General features: G+C 48.5%; 1 protein-coding gene across 7 annotated transcripts; it reads right to left on the reverse strand.

Moving 5' to 3' along the window:
• Window positions 1-2,356: 2,356 nt before the first annotated feature.
• Window positions 2,357-18,729, reverse strand: HSD17B7 (hydroxysteroid 17-beta dehydrogenase 7). Of its 7 annotated transcripts, none has more exons than XM_027818680.3 (9): window positions 18,538-18,729; window positions 17,603-17,806; window positions 15,872-15,964; window positions 13,603-13,717; window positions 12,839-13,033; window positions 11,694-11,798; window positions 9,332-9,388; window positions 8,557-8,655; window positions 2,357-5,140 (listed from the first exon to the last, which is right to left on the reverse strand). In XM_027818680.3, the coding sequence occupies exons 1-9, from the start codon at window positions 18,570-18,572 to the stop codon at window positions 5,039-5,041; spliced, it is 1,005 nt and encodes a 334-aa protein (XP_027674481.2). In that variant the 5' UTR covers window positions 18,573-18,729; the 3' UTR covers window positions 2,357-5,038. The 7 variants fall into 7 exon arrangements, 6 of the variants coding, with proteins under 6 accessions (XP_027674481.2, XP_027674482.2, XP_037762663.1 ...); XM_037906735.2 differs by lacking the exon at window positions 2,357-5,140 and adding an exon at window positions 8,888-9,086 and having other exon boundaries at window positions 8,613-8,655; window positions 18,538-18,692; XM_027818681.3 differs by lacking the exon at window positions 11,694-11,798 and having other exon boundaries at window positions 18,538-18,723.
• Window positions 18,730-19,076: the final 347 nt, after the last annotated feature.

The raw sequence follows: 19,076 nt of genomic DNA on the forward strand, positions 1-19,076 counted from the left end.
GCACCCTCCTTCATCCCAAACTCCTCAGCCCCAGCCAGAGCCTTCACCCCTCCCGCACCCCAACCCCAATTTTGTGAACATTCACGGCCCATCATACAATTTCTATTCCTGGATGCGGCCCTCGGGCAGAAAAGTTCGCCCACCCCTGCCCTAGAATCTTTAAGGTGGTGAAGCCTAGTGTCAGCTTGCTCTGAAAAGAGCGAGGGGCCTTCAAAGACCAAGTTCTGTAGGGTCTGCTGAACCTCCTGCGGGAGCCCAGATGATTGCAACCAAGAGCTCCTTCTCAGGGTGACAGCTGTGACCATCAATCTGGCCACAGAATCAGCTACATCCAGGGCCGCTTGCAGGGGGGTTCTGGCAACCATCTTGCTCTCATCCACCAGAGCTGAGAACTCCTGCTGTCTCTAAATCCGTTCGACTCCCACACTTGCTGGGTCGCTATGCAAAATTGGAGCCCTCCAGTTAAATATGCTTTCCTGCCGAGTAAGTCCAACTTTTTTGTTCTTTTGCCCTTGGGTGCATGACCTGTCTGGCCCTGCCAGTACCTCTCAGTGGCAGCCACCACGAGAGATCCAGGTGGAGGGTGAGAAAATAAAAATTCACAGCCTTGGGCCAGCACAAATTATTTCCGCTACATTCTCTTAGCTGTGGGTGGGAGGGAAGGTGGTATCTGCCATAGGATATTGATAGGCTTCATAACTGCCTCACGCAGTGGCAGAGCAACTTATCCTCCATGAAGAGGCAAGAAAAACTATCCCTTCTTCAAGTGCCTCCTCTATCTGGAAGACCTGAGCATGCTAGTCGGTATCGATTTCAGTACCGGGTTGCACACTGGGGTCGGTACTGAGGACAGCTCCCGCAATGGTACCGATAGTTAGTTCCGGAGTCTCTCAGCACATTGCTGGTGGTGCCTCACTCTCCAACCAGACTGAGTAGGAATGCTGCAAGCTGGTGCACTGGCCCGGGGCTCCCATGGGTACGAGAATGGCCACTGCATGGGTTCAACCCACCGGGACCCATGGGCCAATTGTTCTGTGCCACCATAGCAGCTGTAGCTCCCGAGGCCATGGGAATAGTGTCTAATGCCAACAATCCTGTCAGTGCTTAGAACAGTATCCTGAAGAGGAAGAGGCAGAGGAGCGGGGAGACCATGGCAGTGCCGACCCTCCCAGTGCCGGTGATCGGAGCTAAAGTGATGTTGGCAGGGAGGCGATCAGAGGAGGCTTCCTCCTAGGAAGGGGCCTTGGCACTGGTCTACAAAGAGTGGAGCCCTCCGTGTTTCTGGACAATGCTGGGGGTGCTGCTTCTTGGGCACCAGGTGAGCCCCGTATGGGCAAAGTCAAGAGGTCTTTGGCTGGTGCACACATCCCAGGCATCAAAGGGCCCATAGACAGATCAGTGCATTGACGGCTGAGATACTGGTCCTTTTGCAGAGTCTGTGGTATTGGCATGACTGCTGGTGTTTGTTGTCGCACACCTAATTGGAATGGATATGAGCAATCACTCGAAGAAGAATAGGTTTTCTCTGACAGAGCAAGAAGCATGGGTTGATGATACTGTGTAACTATCTTTCTTCCTCATCTATTGCCCTCCTCCCCAGCTTCACTCTCACTGGTCATCCTGATTTACAGAGGAACTTCAGCCAAACAATTCAAGGAGGTTGATAAACTGAGAAAAGGTTCACAGAAGAGCCACAAGAATGATTAATAGATTGTTAGACTCAAGGAGCTCAGAGACTGTTAAGGGGTGATACAGTACAGGCTAGACATACCCACATGGGAAACAACTATTTAATAATGAGCTCTTCAGTCTAGCAGACAAAGGTCTAACACAATCAAACAGGTGAAGCTGAAGCTAGACAAATTCAGACTGGAAATAAGTTGCAATTTTTTGCCAGTGAGAGTAATTAACCAATTTACCAAGGGTTGTGGTGGATTCGCCATCACTAACAATTTTTCAATCAGGATTGGATGTTTTTCCTAAAGATCTGCTCTAGTTCAAACTAGAATTAGTGTAGGGAAGTTCTCTGGTCTGTGTCATACAGGAGGTGAGACTAGATGAGCACAATAGTCCCTTCTGACTTTGGAATTTAGGGAAGAGAGCTAGAGTGTCCCAGGTACCAATCATTTCTCACCCTACAGCTCCTACTAGGTTTGGGCACCTGTGTTTCCTCCCTTCAGTGTCCAGCGAGATTGACCAGCAGCCATCCTGAAACAATGCATGTTTGACAATTGAACAAAGCATCAGAGAGAAGAGAGTTTCACACTAAAAAGCCAACATGCCACTTTAGTCTCATCTAATCTTACAGCTCACTAAAAGGTAAGTTAGATGGTCCTTTTTTATATATTAATTATTATTATTATTATTACAGGAGCAGAACAGAACCAGCTTATCTTCTTTTAGGAAGCCAAGGAGCTTCTGGGACCTGACCTGGTCTCAGTTTTGTCTCCCAGAAACACTCTCTCCTCTCCCAGGTGATCAGTTGTTTCTTTACATCTTCCCACTCTCCCTCCATGTACCTGGTTCAATTACCAGATTGCTCATGGTGTCTTTGTCACAGGGTCCAGGAGTGAGTGCTTCCTTCTGCAGCAGGTTGGTTTTCCCCAATCACCCTGAGTCAGGCCATCTTGTAGAATATGGTAGTTGTTCCATTGCTTGGATAGCTAGACCTATTCCATCTCAGTGGCTTACAATCAGTGACCTTGTGATTGTGCACATCAGTGAGGAAAGCACTGAGCTGTCTGCTCCCCTCTGCCAGGTGAGCAGTAACTCAGAAGTTCAGAACATAAACCACACTCTAGGACACACAGCATTTGCTCACCACACATTCGTCACACTGATTTTGTAAATCTTGCGCCATGGCTGTGGGGGATACCAAAATCAGGGTCTTTGCTACCCTCACCACACCCAGAAAGTCTCAGGTAGAATTGTTCTGGGTAGCAGTAAGCTAGCTTAATCCAGGCTGACTGTGCTTGGTGCTCACACCTTTCTGCTGGGAAAAAGTTGTGTGTTACTGTTCAGAGAAACACATGCTAGGTCATCTTGGGTTGAGCTTTGACCAATGTTGGTGTCTGGGGAAGTAGAATGTTGAAAATACTTTACTTCACAGATAGTATCCTTACTGGCTGGTGAAGCCTGATGGAAAAGGCCTGGGTACATGGTAGGTGGTGACTGCAAAAACTGCCCTAGTGCAGGCTGCTGACTTCCAAAGGAGAACGTGCTGCCATTTCTCAAAAAAACCTAGTGAACACGGACCATCCAGCCACCAAGCAGCCCGAGTCTAATCCTCCATTTTTTGTGAAAAATTTAGAAGGCTGTGGTGGGAGGAGTCCAAGTATCTAGCTGCCTCTGCTCACCTGGACCCTTGGCACTCTGGGGCCATGGAGATGTCCCTGGTTCCTGTGGTAATAGCGAGATCTGCTTCTTATTTAATGCTCCATTAAGAGATCGGAGTGCTTTATAAAGGATGTTGGTATCATCATCCCTATTTGCAGAGGGTACGATGCAGGCCAGTGACAGAGCCAGCAATGAACCCAGGTCTCCTGAAGCTGTCCAGTGCCCTGTCCATTAAGCCACATCAGGGGATGAAAAGCTGCTGACGCCATTTATCAGAAAGGTCAAAGGCACCTTACCAAACAACCGAGGAGACTGCTCTTCAATGGCTTGGTTATTACTCAGAGACCCTAAAACAAATCTGGGCCATTGCTCTTTTGTTCTGATGTTCATGTAGGATGCTATCTTGTCCAGGTTCTCATTCATTGGCTGGGAGAAGGGTCACAAATGCAGAATGGACTATGGTTCTCTCAGTCTATGTTTCCCAATCAGGATTACTTTGCATTCAACAACTTCATCTGCCATTTTGGCACCCAGATTTGTAAAATCCCTTTAAGTCTTCACACTCAGCTTTGGACTTCACTATCTGGACTTATTTTAGGTCAGCAGCAAAAGTTTGCCAACTCATTATTCACCCCCTTTCCCAGATAATTTATGACTGCTATTGATTTCTTTCCTACCCTTCATTTCCCATCTTCTCACCAGTTACTGACCCATGAGAGGGCCTTCCCTCTTATCACATGTCTGCTTAAGAACTTTTAATGAGGGACCTTGTCAAAGGCTTTCCAAAAGTCCCCATATAGTATATCAACTGGATCACCCTTGTTGATGCTCTCACAGGATTCTAACAGATTAGTATCAAAAGTGCCTTCCCAAAGGCTGAAGAAGTTATGTCTGAGGTCTGCACCAACTCTGTGCCTCAATACAAGATGCTACAACCCAAGGGTGAAAGCAGTACTGCTCCTTTCTTTGTGTAAAGAGCACTTTGTACTTTAGGCAGAAGCAGAGCATGGTCACCTCTCTCCATCAAGCTGCAGCCTATCACATTAAGTGATAGTGTGGATCCTGCTGGTGAGCTCTAAAAATTCCATCGGGCACTTTGATCTACTCATGCTTGAAAGAGAAAAGCACACTACAGGGCTTCTAGCGAGCAGCATGGCCATAGTGTGCTGCAAGCTGGGGTGTCAATCTGCAGTACTCTAGCATGCACACTAAGTGTCCATGTAGACATGTTGATCAGTTTTTGAAGAGTATGACCTTAACAGGCACATGTGGCTATCCAGGAAGCCTGGCAACTGAGGAGCCTTCTGTGCAAGTCCAGCCCTTCCACCTATTTTCACCTTGTGCTCACACTGAGCTCTCAACCCATTCATACTTTTTCTCAGTAGTTCTTGGAATCTGCAGTTTATTGTGAAGACCATGATGTACAGAAATGGAGGCCTGGTTTAGGCAAGTTACTAGAAAGCGTTAGTGGAGAGAGCAATCTCGTACTGGACTCCAAGAGACTAAATAACTATTCAATCCCTCTCATATCTCCCATTCTAGGAGAGCACTTCTTCCCAGACTGAGTGAAGGATGAGAGGTGCTACAAAGCCACAGGTCTCCAAGAAGGCCTCTACTGCAAACACATAATACCCACTTAGAAGGAACTCCAATGTCACTAGTGCCAGAAAGATTTGTCCTTGGAGGCCTTGTCTGGATCTTGTTACTTAGGGCTAAAGGGAGCATTTAATCTTGCTAGGACATGCTTCTCCAGTTCCAACAGCTTTTGATAAAATATTTCAGTAGTTTCTTCTTCCACATCCATCTGCAAGAAAACCAGAGCAGTAATATTAGACCAAGGGGGCTGCAATGAGGACCAACAAAGAACCTCTGGATGTTGCCAGAGATAGGCAAAGCCAAGGACAGGCTCAGTCTCCTCTTGAAAGGTACCCACTCAGCCACTTATGGCATGTGCCCAGGGAGCTGGAGGTTAGGACTGTAGCCCCAAATGACAGAGGGCTAGCATTTCCCACAGATGAGCAACAGCCCCAAATAAAAGAAAGCTGCTTCATGTGGGATAGGATGTGGAGTCACTGCCTTTGAGGAGAAGGAACGCTCCCCCAGCATTAGCACAAGCTGCCAAGGACACAAGTGTAAACTGTAGCCTCTGCAGTGAGGAAACAGCAGCACAAGCCAGGAGGAACTTGTATGGTGTACACTACTGAAGCCCCTGCCTTGAGGCTCCTTCCCAAGACAGCCAGCATTAATCACAGATGGGGGTGAAATCTAGGCCTTTCAGCTACAGTCATCACAGCCTAACATCTTTTACTTCACTCTGACCCTGCAGAGGGAATTCTCCCTAGCTTTAGTGTAATTGGCTGCAGGTTCTGGCTCTGCTGTGACTGCAGTCCTTCAGCTGCCAAGCACCCCATGCCTGCCAATTGCACTTCTCCCTCTCCATTCCAGCCCTGCCTGGCCTCCTGCACTCAACTCCAGTTGCCCACTCAGAATTAGAGCAAGTGTATAATTAAAATCAGATAGAACAAAGTACATACTCATAAGCACAGTCACTTAGCTGGGGTATAACAGCCCTTCCCCTCACCACCAGTTTGCTTTGTAAGCTCTCTGGTGCAGAGACTGTCATAACTATACCATTTCTAGCACATTGTTATGACCGCAATAGTTGTATTATCTTGTGTGCTTGCTACAAAGTCAGAGTAAAACTGTAGTCAGCACAGAGCCTGCATTTTGAGGACCACTGGAACAGAAGGGGGCTTGTCAGAGCTTCCCAAGGATAAGGCTACAAAAGGAAGAATACTCCCCCACCTCACTGAACTACACATGTCCTGGTGGGCAGCAGTGAGAAGAGATCCTTTCTCCACCTTGCAGCAGCAGAAATCTTGTATGTCTGCTCATACCTCTCAGTGGCTCTGAAGGGAATGGGAAGGGCTGGGTCTCACGCTGGTTTTGTTTGAACTCCTGTGATCCAATTAAGTTCAAGCCAATCCCCCTACTAGTCCATTAGGCTTCCACATCCTCCTTACAAGAAGTTGCATCAAGCCTTGTGTTGGTGATTCTGGTCTTAACACAGAAGGGCTGGGGACACCGTCTTATAATGCCTACTCAGAAGGCCACCTACCTAGGCACTCAGCTGTTAGTCCAGAGGCAGTGCATTCATACAGTGAGATACAGAGACTGGCAGGCTAGGTTAGGCACTGTGCAGTAGAGCATAAATAGCAGTAAGGATGGAAGAATCAGGTCCTCAGGTAAGTGTTTTGAGCCAATACATAACAGTCCATCTCTTACAATTTGTACTCCTGAGGGAACTCTGCACCTGTGCAGAATGTAATGTCCTCCCCCAGATTTCTTTGCTTCTCTGCAGAAAAGGAACTTTCTGACAGGGAAGCTGAGAGAGTGGTTATGCACCATTTCCCAGCAGCGTGGCCACATTGTTTAGGGCACCCAGACCAGCCAGCAGAGAGGTAAATTACTGCAGTGGTGGGGGAGGAGGGGTGTTCTGGAGATATGCCAGCTGGTGGTTCCTAAAACGTGTTGGGCTCGTGTCAGGGTTCCCTCCCCACTCTGAACTCTGGGGTACAGATGTGAAGGACCTGCATGAAAGACCCCTAAGCTTATTTCTATCAGCTTAGGTTAAAAATTCCCCCAAGGCACAAATCCTTTCCTTGTCCTTGGACAGTATTGCTACCACCACCACCACGTGATTTAGACAAAAATTCAGGAAAAGGACCACTTGGAGTCCCTATTTCCCCAAAATATCACCCCCCAAGCCCCTTCACCCCTTTCCTGGGGAGGCTTGAGAATATACCAGCCAATTGCCTTTAATACAAGCACAGACAAGTGCCTTTATCTTTAAAGCACTAAAATCAAAATCAGATTCTTAAAAAGAAGAACTTAAGAAAAAAAGTAAAAGAAGCACCTCTGTAAAAATCAGGATGGAAGGTATTTTTACAGGTGATGAAACGATTTGAAAACTCTCCTCTAGGCTCAGCTTCAAAGTTACAAAAACAAAACCACACACACACACAAACCACCACCCAGGAACAAAACTCACTTTGCATAGGGAAAATTCACGCATTTCCTTGCCTTACTTACAATTTTTGTAATCTTAGATGCTCATTTCTGGTAGGTTTTTAGGAGATTTTTTTCTCCTGCCTGGTCCCTCTCTCCGTCCAGAGAGAGAACAAAAACAAAGAGCACAAACAAACCCTCCCCACCCCCCAGATTTGAAAGTATCTTCTTTTCTCATTGGCCCTTTTGGTCAGGTGCCAAGTAGGTTATTTGAGCTTCTTATCCCTTATAGGTAAAAATTCAGTACAGCTACCCACGAGGGATTTTATGCTACCCTTAGCTGTAGGTTTATGATAGCTTTCCTGCTACTCCCAACTAGGCTGGGGGATTACAGGACTTCTTCCCCTGCAGGAGTGGCTGGGGCCAGAGCAAGGTCAGACCCACTCCCAGAAATCTCCCCCAGCTGCAGGAAGCTCTTCTCCCTCCCCCGGGCCCAACCACTGCATTTGGGCCCAGACCCAGACACACACACCCCCGGCCTCACTCCCTGCATCTGGAGCCCCTGCCCAGCCCCACCACCACCCCTAAATCCAAACCACCCCCCCCGCACCTAGACCACCCCTGCTGAGCCCCCCCTTGAACCCCAGTAAGCCCCATACCCACTGCACCTGGACCACTCCGACTAGCCCACCCCCCAAACGCTGCTCCACCCAGCCCCTCTCCCAGCACCTAGACTCCCCACCCCAAGCCCATACCCCTCCCCTGCTGAGTCCATTGCTTCTGCACCTGGAATGAACCCCCCATCCAGATCCCCTGCACCTGAACCCCCACACTGAGCTGCCCGCACCCAGACTGTCCCACACAGAACCCTCACCCCACACCTGAATCCTGCCAGGCTGAGCTTGCCTGCCCACATGCCTGACAGAGGGCAGGCCCCCAGGATGTTTCTGGGGAAGTCCTGGCCCTTGTGCTGTGTCGGTCAGGTGTAACCTCATCACCAAGTCTGTGCCCTGGGGGGAGGGAGCTACAGGGTGATCTCACTTCGCACAGCCAGAGACCTGTGTTCCCCCCGCAATGCTGGAGCCTCCACATCTATTTGACCAATAAAGTTTGCAGAATTTTAAACTAAGCTATTGTGCACAGGATTTTTGTTTTCTTGGTGCAGAATTCCCTCAAGAGTAAATTGGACTTCAGAGTCATTGCTATATTTACCTTTTGGGACTCCACATAGTTCTTCCCCATTGGTGAAGTACAGCTGTGATATTTCATTAGTGCATCCAGTGACTCTGGCTTTTGTTTGAAGAGCCATACCTTTAAAGACAATAGCATAGTTGTGCGGGCAGGCAGTCCAGCTTGTTTGGACAGCCATGCAGTTTAGAAAAAAAACAGCCTGACAACATGAAGAGGGAGGAGGATGCCAAACTGCCCAGTTTCCTCAATCAGATATTCCACTTAAGCTCCAGAGAGGCAGCTGGCTCCTGTGCTCCCTGTGGTACTGGGAACACCACAATCCATGCTCCTAATAGACACTAGTTACACTTACCATGTCTTTAGTGAGATATGCCACGGTTCAACACAAGCCGCTTGTGGTTTCTGCTTGAGGTAGGAGTTACTGGGTTCAGTTTGATGACTTGTGTTACAACCATTTGCTCTGACCTGTAAGGCCAGAAGGGATACAAGTCCTGGCTTGGGTAAGGGCAGAAGGGACCATCACTGTGAGATCTAGAGACCACAGGGTCTCCCTGAATAGGTGAGGAAGAAGAGGGTGAAAAAACATTTGTTTGAAGAACCTCAAATATCAGCTCAGTGTCTTAGCACTTACTGTGGAAAGTGATTCAGATGTACAGGGCAAGAGTAGAGAAACACTGCTTTGTATATATTCATCTGGCAGAGGATGCATTCACAGCCAGTACCAGACACCTGGGGGCTAGGAGGAGTTGCACAGTGCAGACAAGTAGTGATCTGAGGTGCAAGCCATGCTACATACCTGAGCTTCTGCTCCATTGTATGGAGTTAGTGTGTAAGACTTGGTGAAAAAGCGGATCTGAAAGAGAAGAAGAAACGAGACATGAAACTTACTAACACCTATGCCTTGGAGCAAGGAATCAAGACTGAGCTCCCTGGAGGTCAGCAGTCGTGTTAAGGCACAAGGTCCTCTGCTGCTAGTGGCCTAGCCAACAGCTCCCCCACCCCTTGAGTAAGGCCACCTGCCTCTAGCTAGATGACCGGGTGACCCCCTTCAGCCCAGGGCCACTGCAAATTTACTACAACCATCCAGACGGCCAACAAGTCTGTCCATGCTGCTGGGGGTAGGGAGGTGGCAGGCATGCAGGGGACCAGCTGAGCCCCCCCCCGCCCCGATATACCTTTCTTCCAGCCACCTCCTTTCTGAGCTGGATCCCAAGCTGTGGGTGGAGTACAATTTATGACACCTTGTCATCCAATGAAAAGTGATTCAGTGAGTGAAAAGTGATTGACAGAACAAGAAGCAATGGTCTCAAGTTGCAATGGGGGAGGCTTAAGTTGGATATTAGGAAAACCTTTTTCACTAGGAGGGTGGTGAAGCACTGGAATGTGTTACCTAGGGAGGTGATGGAATCTCCTTCCTTAGAGGTTTTTAAGACCCGGCTTAACAAAGCCCTGGCTGGGATGATTTTGTTGGGGATTGGTCCTGCTTTGAGCAGGGGGTTGGACTAGATGTCCTCCTGCGGTCCCTTCCAACCCTGATATTCTATGATTCTAGGAGGCGGCAGCCTGCAGAGAGAGCAGACTTATTTGGGGCTGGCACAGGCGGGCCCAACAGCAAGCAGTCTGTGGCAGCAGTGCTAAGGCCAAACACAGGCAGCTGCTCGTAGGACAGATGGAAAGGTGCCTGGCTGATGGACATAGGAAGTCTGGCTGTCTGTAGATAGTGTGTGGAATATTAGCAAGGCTGGAAAACTGAGGGCTGCAGAGGAAGAGAACAGGCACAGGATGAGATAGTAAAGGAAAGGTGTGGGGGTGGGGAGAGTAAAGGGAGGTGAAAGAGAGTGAAGCATGTTGAAGAGGCCACTTTCCACCAGAGGCGCCAGGGAGAAACAAAACACACTTAAAAGCTGGTGACTTCACTCCTGAAGTTTGTATTCTCTTAGGAATCATTTTCCATGTGTAGGAACGTTAACTGAGGGTGAGCTGTTCAGAGGCATGGATTACCTAGCTCTGTTCCTACTGGAGTGGGAGTTTACCATATGCCAATGCTTAGTGCTTTGAAAATACCAGCCTAGTTATTAACTATGGTTCAGGTGATCAAGAACAGTCTCAGATTTGTGGTCCATCTGCTTTTAGTTGCCCAGTTTCTGCTTAATTCCCACAGGTGCCGAGCACCAATAATTCTGATTGGGGCCATTGGAGTGGTAAGTGCTCAGTGCCTCTGGGAAATGAGCCTAAGGCATGAGGCTGAGCAACCAGAGATCAAAGGCCATGGTTAAAATCAGCTTCCCCATCTAGGGCCCCCCACTAGCATCTCTCAGCAATAATATTGATCTTGGGCCATAAAAGGTGATTGGTGGTAGAGTCCCAGCTCCAGAAAGTCTCACTCGCTGCAGAGCATCACCCCACTCTTGTGCTTTGGGTTAAATTAACTGAAGGGAAATTCACGGAGGTCACTGAAACTCAGCCTAAGCCTCCTTTCCAGGCATGGCTGTATAAAGGTTCCTTTCTCATCTAGCCTATGGCTGTCCCAGACGCTAACTCTTGATTCCCCAGAGGGCTACCTCTACCTGTCTGCTATCAAGGTGGAACATAATTCACCTACAGTGCCCTAAGGATTTCAACACCTAACAGAGTGAAACAGCAGGAGACCCTTGCCATTCTGTTACAACATGCATGGCAAAGGACCACCGTATCAAGATACAGCTTCTTCTCTGGCTGTTGCAGCACATGGCACACAGCAGTATCCCACCACCAGGCATATAACCATGGGGCACCACATAACTGGTAGCCCTGGCTTTGCACCCATTTACAAATATATGAACGGGAGAAAAAATGGCTGGCTGTTCACCAGCCCTCTCCAAGCCTCTGCAGATAAGGAGACCCAAGCTATCTAGGCATCTATTTGCCAAAACTCCACCTTCCAAACTGACCCTGCTGGTCCTAAGGGCCGAAGAGTCACTTTGGCAAAAGGCTACTTCCCAACCCAACGTGAAGCAATCTGCTACATTTCCATTCACACTCTGAGCAAAGGACACTATACAACTGGCTTGGTGATAAGGCAGACAGGGCACTGTGTATACCCCTAGGAGTGAAATGCCCAAGACCATCCCAGCCCAAAGAGTTGGAAATAAACCCACACTTTCAGATGGATTACTCACTATCCACATGATGGGCATAAGTAGCTTCCAGAAGAAAGATGGCAGAATTCTATAAGTCAGGTTAGTCATCACAAGACCTGGACAAACTACACTGGAATACAGCCCCTGCAGAAGCGGGAAGAGAGGATACAAGCCAACACTAAATGCTGCATATCTGCTTGGAAAGAACACACCAGAAAAAGTATTACAAGGTGTCTCACACCTTCCAAAAGGCCTCACAATGTAAAGTCAGCAGATGCCCCTGTGCAGCAGTGAGCAGAGATGTGTAGAGAAACATTATACATTCCTCATCCTTAACATATAGGTAAGCCCTCTCCCACCAAATAGCAGTTAAACAGCAGTAAGGGATGGCAACTCTTTCCAGAAAGAAGGCTGCCACTTACGGACTGGCACAGAACAAGGGAAAGCAGCATTAATTCCAGTCACAGGCCCATGACAGGGAAGGCCCTGCCTCTTGTCCAAGATTCTAGTGTGGGATAGTCAACAGCTTCCATGCCTGTATCTGCTGTGATGCCACAGATTTTACAGGCCAACCAGTCATATCAGATGGCCCTTCTAAAAATACTTGCCCTATCAACTCCTACCTCTGAGCAAAAGGCACATCAGTTGGCAGAAGTTTCCCTTACAGGCAAGTTATTCTATAGTTGTCCCATATGAGTTTCTTGCACCTTCCTCTAAAATGTTTCTTAGCCAGTCTTAGAAAAGTTGCTAGACTAGATGGACTGCTTAATTCATGTGACAGATCAGGTCAATCATCATGTGGATGAGTCCACAGAGTGGAAGGTTTATTAAATATCAATACAATGCAGCCAGCAAAGAGAGATAATGTCTGTCCCAAAGCCAAGGCTACAGCTTCCAAATATTCTGAAGGTAAGAGCTCAATTCTGTGAGGTTTAAAACTGCAACTTCTATACCAAACATTCCCTACCACATCCTACCAATCATACTTACTTGAAACTCACCCTAGCTAAGCTCCTTCACATCCATGAAGCAATCTATTAAGCAACTGAACACTGCTACGTGGAACTACTATGCATCAACATACTACTGCCACTGAAGAGCATGCCACCTTATCAACATTTCTCAGACCAACATGCTCAAGTGCAACAGCTTTCCGCATCATACCATAGGGTAAACAGCCTCACCTGCTTGTTAAAGTGCTTGTTCAGAGCCACACTAGCAAGGTCAATGGCATATTTGGAGGAACTGTAAGACTCGTTGCCTTTGCTGTGCTGGTAGTCAGTGAGAGTGAAAGCAGACTTCCTGGCATTGCTGGAAGATGTCCAGATGAGCAGGGAGGGCTTTTCAAGGCAACATAGCAGAGGCTCAAGCTGCCGAATCTAAGGAGATAAGAGAGTGATTATCCATTTCAGCAGTTATCCCAGGATATTTGAAAATAATTCCCACTTCAGTTACGCTAGTCTAGAGGGCAGGGGTTTGGGTTAACTGACTGCACAAGAAACAAGTGGAGAATCATGTCACTGGTATACCTCAGACCCAGATCCTGGTTGGTAGCATTTTATAGCCTGTTTGCATTCACTTTGCACAGGAGACAGGCTGCAAAGTAGGGAGAACCTGGCCTTTGTTTCTCTTAGGAGCCAACATGTCTGCTGGCTGTGCAGAGTAACCCTGAAGTAATTTTAACTCTTTCAGTAAGAAATGTTGCCTGCACATTGGGAAATCCCAAACCTGGCTGTCATTCAGCCACTAGGAGATAGCTGACCAGGCCAGGGTATGGTGCGGCCTGCTGCCCTATGCCTGGACCACTGCACATTACTCAGATACACTCCAGACTGGGTCAGTGTACAGGAACATTGGAAGAGAGGTGAACTGACCCATTTAATTCCTGCTCTACCCAAAACTGCACACTGACGCAGAATCATGGCCTGACTGTCAGAAGCAGTTTTACCAGTATAAAGTGCCCAAAGAGGTTGGTTTCAAACACAGCCTGCAGGCCATCTGCAGTGATGCAGTCTTCTTGAGTTAACAGCCCCTCCGCTGTGCTCAGCATATGGATTGCTTTCCTGGAATACAAGGAGAGGACAGAGAAAATTTTAGACAGAGCTATAGCTTCTTCCGGTGATAATTTTATTGAACAATTCTTATCATTTTTAGTATTTTGACCAGCTCTACAACAGATTGGAAAACTCCTTGCAGAACCAAATTCAGAAGCAATTTTCATTTTGAAGGTTCAAAATAGTCTGTTTTTTCAAAATCACTTTTTAAAAAAGGAAAAATTCTGATAATCTTAAATATTTAACAGCATACATTTTGAAAAACAAAGATCCCAGTGTCAGGGTGTTTTGTTTACTTTGTATTTTTAAAAACAAAAAAATTGTTTAAAAGTCTTTCAACTAAACTTTGAAAGACTTCAGCCGGCTCCAATTTTTACTGAGATTTGATTTTAGAGATTTGTTATTACAACAGAAAACAGTTTTTTTTAAAAACAAAAAACAAAACTGATTTCCAGTTTGCTGCTCACAAACTAAATGGGAGCCTGTAACATGGGCTGTAACTCAGAGGAAAAGCAGTCTAGTGGTTAAAGCAAATAAGAGTTAGGAGTTCCTGGCTCTGTCAGTCACTGAATTTGCACTCACTTAACTTCCATGACTCAGCTTCCCTATATATGGAGGTGAGGGGGATGACCTATTTCCCTACTTCAGAGGGATACAACAAACCATAATTCATTGCTATTTGAGAAGAACCTGATGCCCTGCAATGTTGTGGCTGATCTCTGGCTCTCTCCCAGCCTCCTGTGCACACCTATGAGCTGTATGGTGACCCATTTTTCTCTATTAATATATTTGCCTCCCCACCCACAGCCCCCTTCGTGCCCAGTAGGCCATTAACACATCTGACTTGTCTGGTGGAATTAATTCCTCATTCCAGCTATCAAATCCATAGTCTCCTCCTACAGCACCAGTTTTATCTCCACACTTTTATGCTGTTACAAGACCTGTGCATACACCAGCCTACATTAAGCGTATGATTTTTTTTTACTGAGATGGTTGCACTGGTATAAAAAATGCCTTATACCAGTATAGCTTACTTCCCCTTCCCATACAAGGATCAACTGTACCAGTATAAGCACTTGTATACCAGTGACTGATAGTGTGATGTGAGCTGTACCCCTCCAACCATACCAGTAGAGTTAAAGTTTTCCATGTTTGGACAAGGCCTAGATCCATTTGCTCATTTCTCAAACTATTCAAGCCACCCATCCCCAGCCTTGGCTCACATCCCACATCCAGGTTCTCTTCTCCTGTTCCCAAGCTGTTAAACACAGATGTTAAGTTCCTATCAGAGGCAGAGACCTGACACTACCTTATGTCCACTGAATGTATCTGATGAAGTGAGCTGTAGCTCACGAAAGCTTATGCTCAAGTAAACTGGTTAGTCTCTAAGGTGCCACAAGTACTCCTTCTCTTTTTGCGAATACAGACTAACACGGCTGCTACTCTGATACCTTAACTATGGCATTCCCAGCATGCCTCCACAGCAGTCTCAACTCTTGATTTTCATCTGCCAAGCAAGATCATGCTGGTCTCTTTAAACAGAGAAGTTGCTCACCATCACCTCACTCCCCTCCTTCACTAGAGGCCCAAACCTCAGAAGCCCCTTACTTCTGCCTGCTATACCTTTAATACCATTCTCTACCTCAATACATGTTTCTCCCTCCTTCTCAGTCTTCCCACACCTTCCCCACTGTCTTAAACATACTGTTTCCCCCATTCTTTCAAGTACCTTCTCTAGACCAGGGGTTCTCACAACAAGCTTTTTGGTGACCACGTAATAACCTCACGACTCCCTGTGGGGTCATGACCCCCAGTTTGAGAACCCCTGTTATAATCCATTGAATCCAGTTTGGCAAGCCTTTCTGCTTTACCTGGACTGTAAACTCTTCTGAGCAGAAGGCTTTTGTAGACTAACATGCACATTTATGACTTCCTAAGTAATGACTATAACAGAAAGAAGATCTGTTCACCTTTTAGCTAAACCACCCACTCATTCAGTGTTTCGTTAACCATCCCTCACATTATCAGCCATCCAAAATCTCAGTAAATCACTGGAACATTCATTCATGCCATCATCCATTTTGTATCTCCCCTCCCCTTACTCATCCAAGGACAAAACCAGGAAGAGAAAAGTATCTGTTACTTAAGGATGGTATTTTGTACCCGGAGAAGAGACCAGAGATCAGTGCTTTGAAGCTAACATGGGTATTTGGCATGGTCCCAGCATTCAGAAAGAGACAGTCCAAGCGCTGGAACCTACACAAAGGAAACAAACAGTATGGTTGGTTATGGCTATTACCTATAGAATCTCTTAAAAAAAAACAAAAAACCCCACCACAGCTAATGCTAGCCCACAATGGAGACAGAGGCTCAGAGAAAAGTCATTTATTTTGAAGTTCAAAGAATATTAAGCTAATCATGATGATGTCATTTTGCAAAATAAAACTAGACATGATCCAGAGCTGGGATCCAGAATAAGTTTCCCAGATTCTGAGAATTCTTGATTGAGTCCATTATAGGGATCTGAACTGTAAAATTCACTCTGAACGTAAAAATCCTACAAAATCTGGAGTGTTGGGGGTCAAATCTAGAGTTCTTAAAATATAACTGATGCCCACAAGTAATCCATTTTCCAAACTTCTGTATGCCTCAAATTTCAGTTAGCTATCCAGGATTTTCAAGAGAAAATAAGATTAGGTTAATTCAAAGGAATTTAGGCACCTAACTTCCATAGGCTAATATCTGTTGGGACGGGGTTTTTATAACACAGATATCACCAGAGTAACTCTGCAGTTACTACTTTGCAACTAAAGATCTCAAAGCAGTGTATAAACAAAACTTCACCACCCCTGAAACAAACCCAGAAGTGACCTGACCTGCAGTGGAAGAATCAGATTTCCTATTGTTGCCACCACCAGTTCAGCTCTTTTTGGGAGGTTGGAAGCAATACCAGGAGCCTTAGTACATACAAGGTTCCTGAGGCGGATGCATTTTTGTTGTATTGTCTAACCCTCTCAGACCAGATCTAGATGGCAGGGTGCTCAACACACCTGTGGCTCTCCTATTTCAGAAGAGCTAGTGGAAGCAACAGTGGGGAGTGTTACACTCAAATGCAATTGTAAAATCTGTAACTTGTATCATTAAGTTCTGCGACTCTCCTGTTCAAGACAGGACATTGTGGCCAGCAACATTAAGGCAAGTGGCAAACAGATCACTTCCTGTCTGGAGCTGTCCGGTGCTCCTGGTTTCAGGGAAACGCTTTAGCAGGTCAGGCTCAGTGGCGTACTTTTGGACTGTGGTAGGTGAAAGAGGTCACTGCAGTAGCTAAAGAGGTAAGACTGGTAGTCGGGGGGAGAGAGGAAGACGGGGCACAACAGAAGGGGGGCTTGTAGCATTCCTGTGTACACATTGAATTTCCACATTTTGTGAAGCATGGTGCCCAAACCACTGGCTGCACAAGGACTTTGCAGAGCCTGACAGGAACTTAGTTGGTGTTGGTCCTTGATTTAGTTGGGGGTGGTCCTGCTTTAAGTAGGGGATTGGACTAGATGACCTCCTGAGGTCTCTGCCAGTCCTAATTTTCTGTGATTCTATGACAGCTGCCTGAAGCAAATGCAAGCTGGGCAAAGAGTCCCCTCTTTGCCCTACACACACTAGAGGATGGCATTTGACCACCACCAACTGAGCTCAAGGAGGACATCTCTCAGCCCTTTCCCCCTACTCAGAGTGAAAGAACTGACTGTGCTTCAGGCTTATTCCCAGGCCTGAGGGCCGGCAAGACACACCTGCTGGATGCAGCGGATTGAACCAGAGAGGTCCCTGTTGCTCACTCTCCTCAGCCAGGGCTAGGGGCACAGCACCCACCCGCCTCGAGCCCAGGCAGGCTCCACACACCTGCACTGGATCTCGCTGGCTGCCCGCAGGACAGACTCCAGGCTGCTGACATCCAGGCGCACGAGGGTAACCTGGGCGGCAGGGTGGGCGGCCAGCAGCATGGCCTTGGTGGCAGCAGCCTTCTGCATGCTCCGGCAGGCCAGGCACAGCCGGACCCCAGCGTCCTCCTGCAGTAACCGCTTGCATAGGGCGGAGCCGATGCCACTGCAACAGTCCAGGGAGACAAGAGCCCAGTCAGCCTGGGGCCACCACCTGCACATTGTGGCACTGGCACCGCACCACTTAGGCATATGCAGCTGCGGAGGGCACCAGGAAATTTAGGGCACCAAATCGCCCCAAATTTCACGGTGACCTAGGCAGCTGTGTGCTGCATACAATGCAGCCCAAGCCCCCGCAACAAGCCCTGTCCCCCGGCCAGCCCCCACGCAGGCTGCGCCCACTGCAAGGGGCAGGCCCGTCCCTAGGGGGGTGCTGGGCCCCGGACAACTCCCTCCGCCTGACCCCTTACCGTCCCCGTCCCCCCCCCCCGCTCCGCCCGGCCCCCATTCCACCTCCTCCCCCAGCGACCCCGCACTCAGCGGCAGGAAGCGGGGCAACCTGGCCTCCGCCCGCTCCACTCCGCCAGCTCCCAGCCGGGGCACTCCACTTCCCGCCGCCGGTGAGTGCAGCGGTGATCCCTTCCCCCAAGCGACACAGCTGGGGCCAGGGAAGCGGAGCGGGCTTCTCCCAGCCCCCTGCGCCTGTGGGGCCGCCAAAGTGCTCCCCAACAGCTCCTGCCTCCCAGAGCCCGGGGGGTGGCCTGGGGTCCCACACAACCCCCCGGTGAGGGGGCTGCATAGGGCACCCCCGAGCGAGCGAGCTAGCCCGCCCCACAATGAGACAGAGCCCCGCCCCCGCCAGATGGACGAGGCTGCTTCCGCCTGGCGCCTCCTCACCTGCTGGCGCCGGTGACCAGCACCACGGGCTGCATCCCGCAGCCTCGAGGGGCACAGTAAACTAGCGAGTTTCTCCGTGCGCCGTTATAGACCGCGCGCACGGCCGAGACCCGGCCGCTCTGCCCGCCCCGCCCCGCCCCGGCTCCTCTCCCCACCTCCGCACAGCAGCCTTCCAATCGGGAAGCTCGCGGGGGCCCTCACCGTGGCGTGACTGTGGGTTCATGGGCGGGCACGGACTGAGCGGTGCCCAATCATCGCGGGGCTGCCTGGGCGCTCTGCAAGGGTGGGCTGGGCCGAGTGGAGCCCCGCCGGCAGTGACAGGCAGGGCCGGCTCCAGGCGCCAGAAGGAGGTGCCTGGGGTGGCCAATAGCAAGGGGCGACCACGAGCGTCGAGGAAGCCCCCCGCTCTGGGCCCAGGCTAGCCTGAACGCTTCTCCCTCCTGAAGGCTGCTGTGTTATACCTTTTGTTTGCTTTTGTTTTGTTGCATAGCTTTGCTTTATCCTTTTTGGTGATTCTTTGTAAGTGTTACAAATAAAAT

Source organism: Chelonia mydas, chromosome 8, assembly GCF_015237465.2.
Source record: "Chelonia mydas isolate rCheMyd1 chromosome 8, rCheMyd1.pri.v2, whole genome shotgun sequence".
In the NCBI taxonomy this organism is placed as follows: domain Eukaryota; kingdom Metazoa; phylum Chordata; order Testudines; family Cheloniidae; genus Chelonia; species Chelonia mydas.